This window comes from Triticum urartu, chromosome 1A (assembly GCF_056163025.1).
Source record: "Triticum urartu cultivar PI428250 chromosome 1A, HENAU_Tu73, whole genome shotgun sequence".
Lineage (NCBI taxonomy): Eukaryota > Viridiplantae > Streptophyta > Magnoliopsida > Poales > Poaceae > Triticum > Triticum urartu.
This window is the reverse complement of record NC_141873.1, coordinates 264,907,464-264,923,723: the sequence shown is the minus strand read 5'-3', so window position 1 is coordinate 264,923,723 and position 16,260 is coordinate 264,907,464. Positions and strand designations below refer to the sequence as shown.

General features: G+C 43.6%; 1 protein-coding gene across 1 annotated transcript; it reads right to left on the bottom strand.

Annotated features, from left to right (window-relative positions):
* Nucleotides 1–2,076: 2,076 nt before the first annotated feature.
* On the bottom strand, nt 2,077–2,972 carry LOC147990802 (uncharacterized). Its single transcript, XM_087532000.1, has 2 exons — nt 2,679–2,972; nt 2,077–2,592 (listed from the first exon to the last, which is right to left on the bottom strand). The coding sequence occupies exons 1-2, from the start codon at nt 2,970–2,972 to the stop codon at nt 2,077–2,079; spliced, it is 810 nt and encodes a 269-aa protein (XP_087388126.1).
* Between the last annotated feature and the right edge of the window lie 13,288 nt (nt 2,973–16,260).

Here is a 16,260-nt window from a genome sequence, read left to right as displayed (position 1 = left end):
ATCTGTCAATGATGATTCTAAACTCCCCGGAGCCATCATCTCCTCCCACGGGGGCTCCATTCAACGCATCTGCATCCCAGCATGCTACCTACCGGACATACCCTACATGGTGGCCGCCTGCTGACATCCCATCAATTCGATAAACTCCAGCAGCTTGAGTTCTACCATGGCTATGTATGTAACATACCACGAACCGATGTAGCTGTGCCCTCACCACCGACGTCCATCACGTGGTTTCCTCCTCTCTCCACGCCACCACCTTTGCCCGGTGCCATCTAGCAGACAATCTGGTACAAATGCTTCGACTCCCACTGCTAAAAAAAACTTGTGCTTGTGGTGGTTGATTTGTCGGAGACCGCATTGCACAGCATCATCCACTCCAGCTGCCCTGCCCTGGAGCGCTTGCTGCTTGTTTTTGCAATGAGAATTCATAACCGTTGTCTCAAAATAAAGTCGCCCCACCTTGTAAGCATGGGAATTTGTTTTTTTGGACATGATCTCATCATCGAAGATGCCCCTTCACTTTAAAGGTTGCTCCTTGATTCTGGTATAGTACCTTCGCAAATAACTATAGTCTTTGCGCCTAAACTGGAGACCTTGGGTGCAATTCATGATCCTTTTAGATGGTTCAAAATGGTGTTTGGCTCCACACCCATTGAGGTACTATATATTATTCACGTAAACTTTTGTAATCTGCCTTTTTCATTTGTGCGCATAAGTTCAGTATCATCTTGGAGTACACTTTTGGCACTAATATTATGTTCTATGCTCAATGAAGAGCTTGTCCATCCTATCAGTGGTGGTGGATTCTGTCAAGACCTTACATATCAGTATGTGGTGTTTTGATCTAAACACGATTATTGGCTTGCTGCAATGCTTTCCATGTCTGGAGAATTTGTATATAAAGGTGATGATTTCACGCACATTGAAAGCCCATATGTAATGTACTATAATTAATCGTTGAGCTATCACTCTTTCAACATAATCTTTTTAGATATTAACTGTTTTCAATCTTCATCTCTATTTAGGCACTAACACATGGTGAAAAAGGTATAACCAATCGATGGTTCAAGAAGCATCAGGATTTTCTCAAATCTCATGACATTCATTTCAAGACAGTAACACTAGAAGGATATGCATCCAACAATGCAAACACTAGGGGCGTGTTTGGTTGCCGTTTGCTACAGGGCCTGCATCGCATACACTTCCCAAACCAGCCTGGTTGAGCAAAAGCAGACCCTAATACACCATCTGCCAGTTGTTTGGTTGCCTGCATCTAGTGTCCCTGCATTAGGTAATACCCAAGTGCACTTTGTTTGGTTGCCTGCATTGACCCGAGCGGCACATGAACACAGCGTTTGGTTGCATACGGCGTACATGTTGTGCTTACCTTGTACCCTAGTTGGTGAGCTTGCCCACACCTAGCACACCAACGCCACAACACATCAATGGCGATGAACTGGGCGAAGATGATGAAGTTCTTTAGCTTCAGCCCAAACTGACGATCCACCTTGACACCTCCAACCTTGCGATTGTCAACACTACTGCCATGCATTTGCACCCAGTCGGAGTAAGCTTGTTTTGCTGCCTGCCTAGTCTTGAACCCTCTATGGGTGCCGTTGCTATAAGATGCCACTTGTGCACTAGCCTCTTCCCATGAACTATAAACCCCCGGGACCTTACCGACGAACACGGCATACCACTTGACCTAGCAATGCACAAGAGCAAGAGTTGAAGCAGCAAATCAATGGAGCACACAAGTAGCAGTAAAGTAGCACACAAACAACAATGGAGCATAAGAGAAGTAAAGCATGCATGATCATACGGCATAGCAAGTTCTTCCTAGCACTACCTTGGTGTTAACCTACCACCACATCCAAAAGAGGGTGTCGTCTTACCACCGCAAGTTCACCATCAGCGTGAGGGGATAGTATATACCACCTCACCAAAATATACAGACCATGAAATAGTTTTTGAGCCCTAGCTACACAAAATGTACGTCGTCATCGTCATCGTCGTCGTTTTCGCCACCGCCATCGCCGTCGGGGATCATGCACGCTCACAGGCAGCACTACTCTAGTAGTAGTGCTTTCCCAGCCAACTCCTGAGCCACAGCACCCTGTGAGCGTCGGCCATGGCAACGAACCCGACACCCTGGGCCTTGTTGTCAAGCAGGTGGATGAGAGCTGCCATGAGAGCCTCGTCGCTGAAGCCACCCTGGGTCATGACAGCGCCATACAGGTCAGGGTGGACGTCGAGGGGCTTGCACTCCCTGATGGTTGTTGCCACCTCCTTCACCACCTCAGTCATGCTGCAGAAGACATTGATCTCCTCCTCCATCAGGCCTCCTCTCTTCCTCTTCCTATCATGGACGGGGTCAAATGGCTTGTCGAAGGGCTTCGTAGCGGGCTTGTCAGGGCCATCGAGGACCTCGACGTCCGGGGTCCTAGGGAAGTCTGGCATGGGAGAACCAAGAGGCTCCCCTGAGCCCATGGCATGCTTCCCAGTTGCCAGCCTGAAGGAGAAGATGTGATGCATCTGGTTGTAGTTCTGTATGGGTGTGTTGAGGAACTCAGCGTCCCTTGGGTGGTCCTAAGAATGAAACACAAGTGTTGTTAGTTGCGATTAGGAGTAGGCAATGGTGGACAGTATGAAAAGGAAGAGGGATGTGAGCTAACCGCGACATGGAAGGCATAGTGCTCTGCCTCCAGAACTATGGAGCAAGTGTTCTCATCCCATGAGGCACCGCTAAGGTCTCTCAGCCTGGACACTTGGATCCATCGACTTCTCCACTTCCTCAGGTGGTTGTACACCTGGGTGGCAGACACCTCTTGCCCACAGAACTCAAACACCTGCTTCGCAATGGTGTTAGAGTGCACCTCCTTGAAGCCCTTGTCAATCCTAACTCCACTAGAGATGAGCTCACACATCTTGTTCAGCATGAACATGGACATGAACGGCTGCCACTTCATGTTGTTCGACCTACCATCCTTCTTTGCCTTTGCTGCTGCTAGCTTGAGTGCAGCGGCAGCAGTTGGCTCAACGAGCACTACTGGCACATAGAGGGAATTAGAGGCGAACACCTCTGAATCAGGTGCCATCTGGGACATAGGTTGCGAGTCCTCGACAAACGATGGAGCAAACTGGCTGTCGGACAAGACAAGGGCCTGACTAAGATCTTACGTCTACGTGGTCATGTCCTACAATCGTAGCACGCATTGACAGTAAGCATAGCACACAACATACCGGACAATCCATGAAAGCAGAAGCATACATGTACATGGTTCATCACTATCATAGTAAGCACACGCTTCATCGCTACCCTACCAAGCAGACGGGACAATCTATGAGCAGGAACATACAACTACAACAAATAGCATGCTACAAATGGAAAACCAATAGCTACAAATCACAGATCTAAGCATGATTCAACACAAGCACAAGGTTCAACTTCAAACTCTACTACTAATCTAGCCTAGCACATGCTTGAACATCTAGCCCTACCACAAATTGCAACCGCAGCATAGCAATCAACCATATCAGCTCACAGATCAGACCGCTAATCAACCATGCATCTAGATCAAACCCTAGCTGCAACTCAGATCTAGCTAGAAGGAACAGAGAGAAAGGGGATTGAACTCATAGAGGCCATGGCTGTAGCTTGAGGACGAGGGGGGACGGTCGTGGAAGATCAACGCTGGCCAGTGAAGGAGCGTCGACGCCGTGGACCGCCGGCCAATGAAGATGCGCTGCTTACCTGGTCGTCGGTGCCGATGCGCGACGGCGGGAAAGCCCGAACGGAGGGTGAATGGTGGCGGTAGTTGGGGCGGTGAGGAAGGGGCTAAATAGGGGTGGACTCGGCGGGAGGTGAGCCGAAATCCTCCTGCCGATTTTTCGGCGACGCGGGTGAGCTCGCGCCATCTCCCCTGCTTGCACGAGGGGAGAAGCGCGTCGCCCTCCCTGCCTCGCACGAGCCAGGCTCGCGAGCTACTGCCGGTTCGGGGCGTTTCCCCTGGGCCTGGCCTGAACGTGCTTTAACCGTGCGATGCGGGCCGCACAGTGAAAGCAGGCAACCAAACGGGCCACTTTATTCCTGCACAGACCAGGTTGGGCCTAATGCGGGCAACCAAACACGCCCTAGCTTTGTCACATTCTTCATGTTGAATGCGAGAGCACTATTGTCTGTGAGGATTAAGTTTTTTGACAAGAAATTTCTTACCGCTGCAAGTGTTGAACAACATAAAAAGAAGTTTCGGGTGGACCTAAGGGCTTCTGATCGTGCTCGGCTTCTATTTACAACAGCTTGTCATCATGTACCAGTAGAATTTCTGGTCAGGGGTCTTGATTTTATGGATCAGACCGATCCATTTGATTGTGACTGCCGAAAACTTTGGTTGAGCTAGATGTCATTGTCCTGTTCAATCTGGATTTTGTCTAAACCTGATGAGCAATTAATCCTCGTGCTTTTGTACTGTTTATAAGCTGGAGTTAGATATTTTTTCCCTTTTCAAATCAGTTTTGACCCATATTTTCTTTCATACTGGGCCAATGGCTTGCCATTTCTTTCATTAAGACATAAATATTATAAGCATTCACAACATAGGGAAAGAACATCACTCTCGCGGGATCCTTGAGATCTTTGTTCATTACAGAACCCGCAAGTTCTTAGCACCCACAAACTTATTTTCAGCTAGCACACCAAATGGGTTGTAATTCTTAATAATAAAAGTAGCATGGTAGTGACAGATTTGGATTTGTCATTTGGGACCCACGAGGAAAAAGCCTATCTAGGGAGGTGCCGACTCGACAACAAACATTGAGAAACCTATTTTTAAATTACTGTAAATCCAAAACTCGCCTCAAAATCATGAAACTTAGCATGGTATTATGACATAGCAGCAACATGTTCTGGTAAAAAATTAGTCCAATTTGGGACAAGTTTTGGTACAAACTTCTTACAAACCAGAGCTTCTCTCAAAAAGACTCATGGTTCCGAGAGGGACCTTGTCACCTATGTGTGCGAAACGACATACGTTGTCTCTTCACGCCTTGATTTATTTTACAAAGGCAACATGCAACTATATATAGTAGTGTCGTCCTAAAAATATGAAATTATTCACGGTTTGTTTTGCCTTTTATACATTATTTGAGTTTCCTGGGCATTTTGGAACGTACTTTCATATGTGCAAAGGTCATGTGTGTACTAGCCACATATGTAATTCAATATTCAATCTGCTTATGGAATCAAGTCCTTATAAGTTATAAGTACATATGATGTTGTTCTGTGTGCAATGACAACGCACACGGACCCTATTGGGGAACCCATCGGTGATGATTTCATCAATCGCTGACAATTGTATACCACCAAGCGTTTGCCCACAACACACACGGCTTATTAGCAGCAATCATGTGTGTTATTATCGATCCTCGCACACATTTCTGATTATAGACCTATTTGCCGTGTATCACACACATCTTGTTATATTGAACCGTTTCTGTTCTCTTGGCTCAAAGCAAACAGTTCATCCGAGTGAACCACATGCCGTATATCGCACACACCTTCATCTGGCTGACCGTTTCTTTTGTGTTTCCTAATCACAAACAGTTCATCCGAGTGAACCGTATGTTGTATATCACACACACCTTCATCTCGTTGTCCATTTATTTTGTTCCTCATCATCACGAATAGTTCATTGAACTGAACCGTATGCCCTGCATCGCACACGCAACTAAAATCTGAACCGTGTTTGATGCATCCTCCATCACAAACGTTTTGCACCTTTTTGATGGGTTTTTACATCCCCGTTTGCGATTAGTGCATCGCACACAATTTCGTGAAAAGGGTCTCTGATCATAATGCCGCATTAGTAGCATCCAGCAGTAGTGACTATTGCTTTGAATCCCTCGTGTCTTAATATTCATGCCATGATTTGATTATATGATCAAGATTATGCTAGGTATTCCACATAAAAAAATATCATTTTTATCATTTACCTACTCGAGAACAAGCAGGAATTAAGCTTGGGGATGCTAATACGTCTCCGTATATCTATAATTTTTTATTGTTCCATGCCAATATTCTACAACTTTTACATACTTTTGGCAACAATTTATATGATTTTCTTGGAGTAACATATTGATCTAGTGCCCAGTGCCAGTTCCTGTTTGTTGCATGTTTTTTGTTTCGTGGAAAATCCATATCAAACGGAGTCTAAATGGGATAAAAACTTACAGAGATTTCTTTTGAATATATGTGAAATTTTGGGAAGTGGAATCAACGCGAGATGATGCCCGAGGGGCCCACAAGGGTGAGGGGTGCGCCCCAGGGGTAGGGCGCGCCCTGGGCCCTTTGTTGTCACCCGTAAGGCGGTTTGTGCCCTTCTTTTGGCGCAAGAAAGCTAATATTTGGATAAAAATTGTGTTAAAATTTTAGCCCAATCGGAGTTACGGATCTCCTGGAATTTAAGAAACGGTGAAAGGCCAGAAACAGGAAGCGCAGAAAAAGAAGGAAACAGGGAGAGATCCAATCTCGGAGGGGCTCTCGCCCCTGCACCGCCATGGAGGCCATGGACCAGAGGGGAAACCCTTCTCCCATCTAGGTGGAAGGTCAAGGAAGAAGAAGAAGGAGGGGGGCTCTCTCCCCCTCTCTCCCGGTGGCGCCGGAATGCCGTCGGGGCCATCATCGTGACGGCGATCTACACCAACAACTTTGCCACCGTCATCACCAACTCTCTCCCCCACTATGCAGCGGTGTAACACCCCTTATCCCCGCTGTAATCTCTACTTAAACATGGTTCTCAATGCTATATGTTATTTCCCAATGATGTGTGGCTATCCTATGATGGTTGAGTAGATCTATTTTGTTCTATGGGTTGATTGATGATCGTGATTGGTTTGGTTGCATGTTTTATTATTGGTGTTGTCCTATGGTGCTCTCCGTGTCACGCAAGCGTGAGGGATCCCCGCTATAGGGTTTGCAATATGTTCATGATTTTCTTGTGTGGGTGGTGTGAGTGACAGAAGCACATACCCGAGTAAGTAGGTTGTTTGTGTATGGGAGTAAAGAGGACTTGATACTTTAATGCTATGGTTGGGTTTTACCTTAATGATCTTTAGTAGTTACGAATGTTTGCTAAAGTTCCAATCATAAGTGCATATGATCCAAGAACAGAAAGTATGTTAGCTTATGCCTCTCCCTCATATAAAATTGCAATAATGATCACCGATCTAGTTATCGATTGCCTAGGAACAAATAACTTTCTTGTGACAAAAAGCTCTCTACTAAAACTAAGTTAGTTGTTTCTTTATCTAAACAGCCCCTAGCTTTTATTTACATGCTCTTTATTATCTTGCAAACCTATCCTACAACACCTACAAAGTACTTCTAGTTTCATACTTGTTCTAGGTAAAGCGAACGTTAAGCGTGCGTAGAGTTGTATCGGTGGTCGATAGAACTTGAGGGAATATTTGTTCTACTTTTAGCTTCTCGTTGGGTTCAACACTCTTACTTATCGAAAGAGGCTACAACTGATCCCCTATACTTGTGGGTTATCAAAATATAATAATACAAATATTATTGCCTCTAGGGCATATTCCCAATACCCACGCCCCCATATCGCGCGACCGGACCTAGCAGTCTGCCCGACACTGCTCCCCGTACGTGTGGATACCTTAGAGACATCGCATCTGCGGTGCTAGGACGACCCGTTCGAGGGAACTGCAAGGAGTCGTTTGAGGGATCCATAAGGAACTGTTCATGGGACATCGGCTACACGAGGAGGAGATGACTCTGCTGATTGGCTACACGCATCACCAACTCTACTTCTGCTGCGGTGACTGCGCGTCTTGTGGTAAACCCAATCCTGTGATATGTCCACATCAACATGATCTTGGTTGCGTGGTAGGAAAATTGTTTTGGCGCTAGAGTAGCGTGCCGTGTGTTTCAACACCTCACACCCCTTCTCTCACTGTGGGCGGTCGAGCTCCCTAGTTTGAGCGGAGGCAAATAGGCATGGTGCGGTGTCGCGGATGTGACATTCTAGTAGCCACCGATCAATACAAAAGAGAGTATTACTATCGTCCCTAATGATGAATCTAGTGGCGGCATTAAAGATCGCCAGTGATTGTGCGGGCACCTAGATGTTGAAATCTCACCACGGCTTCTCAGCCATCGTGTGCTGCAACCAAGGTCATATAGCACGTAAGGCTATGTTGAGCATTCAAAGGCATTGGAGATAAAGGTGTTGTTGTTGTCATGTCATTTTTTACATAGTGAGTAATATACTAATATTGCTTTTTTTAGCTACATGTGGTGCTACATGATTACATGCACGTCGACAAACTGCCAAATTCCGATATGCTCCACTAGCAGAGGAGGAAAAATGTCAAGGGTTTTTATACTTACTAGATCATTGATGGCGCGCGTTGCTGCGCCCATCTATTTGTATAATGAAGTGTGAGGATTTTCTGTAAATATAAGATCACATGAAACATACTAAATTGCATAAATATAATTGTACATTATTCAGTAATATCAAGAACGGTAAAAGAAAGGTTCACACATACAAATTGGCTTGTATAACAACATGCAAAACTATTTAGATAGTAAATAGAACTAATCAATACCGCCAAGACAAATACTACGAAATAATCATTAGGTTGTATATATGGTGCATAAATGACATCTTCACATGCCTCTACGAAGGGCCGCCATGTTTGGAAACAAAGAAGATATAGGTGACCCTAATGCACTTGGTCATTTCTTGTGGAGCGCATCACATTTATGGGACAAAAGTGTTGTCAAAGATTATAATTTTGAAATATCAATTAACGGTATTCTACGGACTAACATACATGCAACGTGGAGATATATAGTAATCATAATTTTTTTTGTTTTCTTGTTTTGTTAGAGAATAACCATACTGAAAGTTGTATGTAACAACGTGGCAGACCATCAATTCCATTTGATACATGAAAAGCATTACCAAAATGAACCAGCATTGAAAGGGCTGTTGTTAGACTCGCACGAATTAAATAAGGTCCAAACTGAAATGTTAACCAATCAGGAACCACCTGCATCATAGACAGAAAAGTAGAACTCCCGGTACAGACAACATAACTAATATAGCAAGTAATATCATGCGTAAGAAGAAAGACAAACCGTATTGGAATAAAAGTTATAACAGAAATAAATGTGAACATGCGTAAAATGCCAGTACACCTACATGCTTTTAGTACCTCCTTCTTGAGCTGCTCAAGCTAGATATCATGGCTTGGTTATGCATTAGTACTGAAATAAATTTCAGCAAAGAGTCGATCAAATTTTGTTGAATGAGTACTACCTACAGAAAAAATGAAACTTGAATCCTCTTTGACAACATAACATTTGTTCAACTGGAAACAACCAAGCTTTCTGCAATTTTGTTAAAAAAGTTTGAGAATAGTCTAGCCTGATTGGCAAGCTCGCTTCTTGCGTAACTATATTTCATCTGACACAGAGCTATCCCAAGTTTGAGCTATGGCTCCCATTGCAGTGAAACCTTGTTCGACAATACAGAAAAGGTCCTAAATTTATACCCGGCTAGAGCTATTCAGAATTTATCTCTATGAATTATATACTAAGGGGAGACGTACTAAAGAAATAGACATTTAAAGGAATCTGTAGCAAACATTGCCTTCTGCTTAAATTTTTGGCATACCTTCGATCTGTAATAAGCAACATGAGTATTTATGAGGAGTGGGAAAATGAAATGGAAGTATGGAACAGACCTTTGTGTTCTTGAGGCCAGTTTATTAAATATTATACATATTGAGTCTGTACTCTAGAGAGCAAAAAAACTTACCTAATTTATAATCTTCATGTAGTATTACTGCTACTCATAACTCAACGAGGTGAAAAATAAATTTTGGATGTTGACATATATTGCAACAGAATTCAAGATGCTCATAGACTCTAGTATACTGTACTTGATAATTTGCTTGCTCCAGCATATATAGCCTTTGGTTTCGTTTCAGGCACTTAATCGGCTAATCTGTAGAAGAGGGGGAAACTGTAGGAAGAGCAAGTGGTAAGTACTAAATATTTCCAACTGAGAAATTTCAGAATCACGTACTAACGGTGGAACCAAGTTTGTGTTCCATTGCTATCTTAGCATCCATCTGAAACTCAATAGATGGTATACGCAGAAGTTGTTTGATTTATAAGATGGAAGGAATTGTTGAATTAGATATTAGAATTACACAAAGTAATCTGTTACCTTGATATTTAGAATAACAATATAAAACAATTGATTGCATTTAGATTAGAACATCAAAATATTTACATGTAACAATTTTATGATTTGTCAGGTAGATGATTCAAAAGTTTTGTTCATGCTCGCTTAGGCCTACTCTTAAAGTAGATAAGTTAAACTGCAGTTAGAGGGCTCGCCTATTAGTTTATCCACATGCAAACAAAGTGAAGTCATTAAGAATCTAGCAAAACTACATTGTAATCTGTTTTTCATGGTTCTCAAAGCAACTCACATGCATAGTGGGAGATGAGGTCTACCGACACACCGATACAACAAGGCATGACTTTGCTGAAGTAAACAACAATTGAACTTGAACTTATTTCATGCCTAACTCGATGGAACGAAAAGGAACAAACACACATAGAACCGATTCTACCAAAAATATGATAAATATAAACCTTCCTTGTCGTGTAATTAATCATCGTAAAATATGAACCAATGAAAGAAGCATGAAGGAATCACATAGTATAAAAAAATATGGGATCGCCATAGAGTGAACATAGATAAGAAATTGATTTGGACCGAAGGGATTCCAAATGGCACACACGTCTAGAGGAAAATGCTCAGCTGACAAAAATTCCTAGCTAATAAATTATTACTGTAATCCTGCAACAGCAACCAATACTGTCTGACAGTAACACTCTCTTCCACTTGGAGCAAAGATTCAAATCTGCTTCATAAAATAAAACTCAGAGCGGGTAACTTCTTGTGTGCAGTACTGAAACATGATCACTAAGACACACTTCCTGCCTTTTCTAGTTGGTTGTTTCCACACAAGAAAGCTACAAAGAACATGACGTGCAGAACACACCTATGAGGATGATGGCATGATATCACTAAAGTTGAAAAGAGCAAACCGTAATTATATTTTGCAACAACCAATTACCTATATTAATCAAATGACACCATAGAAAAATTATTAGAAAGAACTACCAATACCTGAACATTAAGTTCCTCCATAAATATTTCCTTTACCTCCTCATAGCACAACGTTTTGACCTGCAACTGGCTCCACCAGAACAGAGAGAAATCGCAGATTGGATGAAATATCGTACGGGGGTGAGTGGAAGACAGAGATAAAAAAAGTTTGCAAAGTTGTATGAAGGTGATTGACTGGTTACCTTGGGAGGAGGGGATTTGACGGCAACGTCTAGAGGAGGAGGGTGTCATGATGCATAGATAAACGCCCAACTCTAATCCTCTTGATCCAGCCCAAATCCCCTTGATCCAGAGCCACAAGGCCAGTGGCGGCAACATACGGCCCTGGATGATAGCGGCGGTGGCGTTCCACATTCCGGATCTGAGCACTCAGGTAGACGGGGGACATGTTGTCGTGGTAAGCAAAATGACCGAGGGGGGGTGCTGCTACCTGGAAAGCTAGCGCTTAGCGGTGGACATTGCTGCTAGTCTGCTAGAGATCAAGAAAGAGGGAGGTGCACCATTGCTTGAGGCTGTGATAGGCGACGATGCAGGGAAGGCTGCGTCGTAGTAGGCTGTAGGATTCATGCCCAGCCACCAGGATCGCCATGGCCGTCGCTCCCGCATCATTCGCGACCTAGCTCGGTCGTCCATGGGAAGAGCCGCCACGCGAGCGAAAGAGACCAGACTAGCGAGCAGGCCCAGTAGGCCCAATTGAATCTCAGGCACCCAAAAAAACCGCCGGAGCAGCGGCCCGAGAAGGTTAGCGTTCGTCAGGAAACCTGTACGTGTGATTTGGGCACGATTAAGAGTGAATCGAACGGCCAGAAAAGTCTAAAAGAGATGATCCAACGGATAGAAATGCTGATGGCCTGAGAGGGCTGGGAGGGTGCTTAGTTTTAATGTATCTAAATTGTGTCACAAATGAGCTCGCAAGGATGCAAACTCCCACATATCAAGGTAATCCCTCTTGAATTAATCCGGAGGTGAATTCTTGTTGTGAAAGTTAGGAAGACCAAGTTACCCCTCTTGTCAATCGAGCAAGGAGTGGTAAGAAGAAGGCATGCCCTTATTCACCAAATCCTAAGATGAATGAAAAGTGGGCAAGTGAAAATGCTAAAAAAATGAGACTCTTTTGTGCACATGATGCCCACCTTTGATGCAAAGGACGAGAGGGGACGCATAGGAGAGTGCAAAAGAGATTGTGGATCTAAAAACACAATAGATTCAAGACATGATGGCCACAGTGGATGTGGATGGTGCCAAACCAAGAAGTGATGAGCATTTCTATGCTGTAAATATTTTCCTAAAAAGAACTATCATGATGTTTTCTCCTCCTTCACGGCTCATGAACCTCATGCGAGGCTTGGATGGCTAAATATGATGTGAGCTCAACAATAAGTAGAACACATATGTTCTAAATGCTATGAACCAAACTATTTGCTTTCAACTTGTACTGTTGTGAACTATGATGTTTGCTTTGAACAAGCTATTTGTTCTCATATTGTAATGTTGTGAACTATGTTATGTTGTTGAATTATTTGCTATGAATTGTGTTGTATCTTCTTACCCATCTCATGTGTTATGTTGTTGTGGGAGATGGATATTTAAAAAACAAGAAGAAAAGAAGTTTTGTTTCGATAAAGGGCGTTTTTATTATCTCAAAATGTAGCATCAAGCGATACAAAGCACTTAGAGTACCATCCGGCCTCTGCATAACTAGGATGCACACAACCAAACATCAAAAATCTGACAAGAAAAAAAACCCGACAATTCGGCAACAGTAGAGTCCTATAGACCGACACTATGCCTATGTCGAAACGGTTGGTGGACCGATCCGGAGATTATGCTGCCACCCATGTTGGGTAAAAACCTCCATAGCCACCTGCTCTAATCGCGTACACACCGCCTGGAATAGCGGTTGGTACTCCGCATGTTGTAGCATAGACCACATACGAAGCGAGTGCGTATAACGGAAAATAACCTGCAGAGGGGAAGCAATTTTGTCATTAAAAACCAAATCGTTTCTACATAGCCAAAGCGACCATAGTAAGGCGTACGCTCCCACCCTTATTAGCGTTTTTAATCTATTTAAAATACCGTCCAACCAATGACCAAAAATATTGGCAACACTTGTGGGTGGATACAAATTTGACGCTATTTGGATGACTGACCACGTAGAACGTGCAAACTTGCATTGAAAAAAGAGGTGTTTGATTGTCTCGTCAAGAGTACAAAAACAACACTTCTTACTTCCTGGCCAGTTGCGTCGTGCAAGGTTGTCTTTGGTTAGCACAACACCTCTACGAAGATACCACATGAATATTTTAACTTTTAGTGGAATCTTTGCCTTCCAGATTTTCTTGTTATTGCTCTCCGGTACCTCAGAATGCGTGAGCGCACGATACATAGAGTCTACCATGAAAGACCCTGATGTAGTAAGGTTCCAGCGAAACACATCACGGCCTTGCGTCAGGTTAATCAGATCCAGAAGGGATAAGAGATTATGCCATGACATAAGTCGGGCGCCAACCAAATCCCGCTTGAATGAAATATTCGGCGGGGATGAGCTGAGCACCTGCGCAATAGTATTGTTCTTATCGCGAGCAATGTTGTACAAGGCTGGATATTGTTCTCGGAGACTGGCATTGCCTAGCCAGATGTCTTCCCAGAAACGAATCTCTGACCCGTCCTTTATCGCGAAAGACCCAAAGCGAAAGAGTTGTTTCTTTGCCGCCATTAGGCCAGCCCAAAAGTGTGAGTCGCCAGGTTTCCAATATGTCTGAGACACCGCCTTTTGGCCTAGATACTTGTTGCGCAGCATGGTTTGCCAAACACCATCCTCAGTAAGAAGTTTGAACAACCATTTACTAAGTAGGGCCTCATTCTTGACCTGCAGGTCATGAATTCCAAGGCCACCTTGGTCTTTCAGCCTACAAACCACGCTCCATTTGGTCAGCCGGTATTTTTTATTTTCACCATCTCCTTGCCAAAAGAATCTAGACCTAAAATAGTCCAATCTTTGTAAGACCCCTTTTGGGAGTTGGAAGAAAGAAAGCATATAGGGAACCATATTTGTGAGGACAGAGTTTATCAAAACCAGTCGTCCTCCAACTGAGAGCAACTTGCCTTTCCAACTGCTCAACCGTTTCTCTAGCCGCTCCTCTACATGATTCCAGTCCGCAATGGTGAGACGTCGATAATGAATAGGTATTCCCAGATATTTGATCGGGAATTGGCCAAGTGCGTAACCAAACAGGTCCGCATAATCGGCCGCTGCCTCCACGGCTTCTCCAAAGCAGAACACTTCGCTTTTATGGAAGTTAATTTTAAGACCTGACATTTGCTCAAACGCTGACAACAGGAGTTTCATGTTTCGAGCCTTGTCCAGGTCATGTTCCATAAAAAGTATTGTGTCATCAGCATATTGCAGAACAGAGAGGCCACCATCCACAAGGTGTGGCACTACCCCAGCAATTTGCCCGTCTTGCTTGGCGCGCTCAATCAGAATAGCCAACATGTCAGCCACAATGTTAAATAACATTGGGGACATGGGGTCACCCTGTTGTAGTCCTTTTTTTGTCTGGAAGTAATGACCTACATCATCATTGACTTTGATGGCCACACTACCTCCAGCTACAAAATTTTGGATCCACTAGCACCATTTTCCAGAGAAACCTTTCATCCTTAGGGCCTGTTGGAGAAAAGACCATTTGACCTTGTCATAGGCTTTTTCAAAGTCAATTTTGAATACTACTCCACTTAGGTTTTTCCGATGCATCTCGTGGACGGTCTCATGCAGGATTACTACGCCATCAAGTATATTCCTTCCTTGCATGAAAGCCGTTTGAGATGGTCGAACAACATTGTTAGCTACCGAGTTAAGCCGATTCGTAGCCACTTTGGTGAAAATCTTGAAACTGACATTAAGGAGGCATATGGGTCTGAACTGCTGGATCCGTTCAGCCTCCTTAATCTTTGGCAACAAGACAATCTCGCCAAAATTAAGCCTAAATAGCTCAAGTCGGTCGGCATGAAGACAATTGAACAACTCCATAAGGTCAGCCTTGATGATATCCCAGAAATTCTGATAGAATTATGCGGGGAAACCATCTGGGCCTGGAGCTTTGTTATGTTCTATTTGGAACACCACAGCTTTCACCTCCTCTTCCGAGAATGGTGCCGTCAGGATATCGTTTTCTTCTGTCGTGACTTGTGGAATGTCATCTGTTCGGGTCTCGTCGAGGGAGAAATTCCCTTCAGCCGGAGCTCCGAACAAAGATTTGTAGTATTTGGTGATATACTTTTTGAGCTCCTCTTGACCTTCGATCCGCCCCTCATCTTGTTGGAGACTATAAATACATTTCTTCCTATGCCGCCCATTAGCGACCAATTGGAAGTATCTTGTATTACTATCACCCATCAAAATGAAATCGGCTTTGGATCTCTGGTAGTATTTGATCTCCTCTTCTCGCAGAAGACGGGCAATCTTCTCATTAGATTGATTTTTTAATTCAATCTCTTGTTAAGATAAGATGCGCGTCTCTGCAATTTTGTCGAGGTCATCAATAATGGTAGAGAGCCGTTGTTTTTCTTTTTTATAAATCCTGTTGGTATGTTTTGCCCATCCAGAGAGGTGTTGCCTCATGGCCCTTATTTTAAAGTTCCATCTCTGAATATGTGTACGACCAACAGCGGGCCTCTCCCAAATATTCTTGATCATGTCTACAAATCCATCCCTATGGAAGACCATGGTTGCATTTTGCTATGGATGTGGCGTCGTCAAGTATGAGATTGTCGTATGCACCAAGAAAGTTACACCTTGGTATATGCCTCCAATATGTAGAAGAGAACGAGCAAGATCCAAAAATGTTTTTACGCTATGTTCAAAATGAGAAGGCTGGTGTTTCACACATAGCATTATCTGTTAGTTGAGAAGTGTTGGCTTAAGTTAACTTGCAACATGTCATCCAAATAAGCACTAATACAGTTTTTTAGACCGCGGGTACATGTCACATCACTGATAATGTCGCAGTTGAGTTTGCATATA

Bases quoted from the DNA above. Each gene is read 5' to 3' on its own strand.
- LOC147990802 (XM_087532000.1), bottom strand. From the start codon at position 2,972: ATGAAGTGGCAGCCGTTCATGTCCATGTTCATGCTGAACAAGATGTGT. The intron at 2,593-2,678 runs GTTAGCTCACAT...TTTCATTCTTAG, and splicing joins ACTATGCCTTCCATGTCGCG to GACCACCCAAGGGACGCTGA.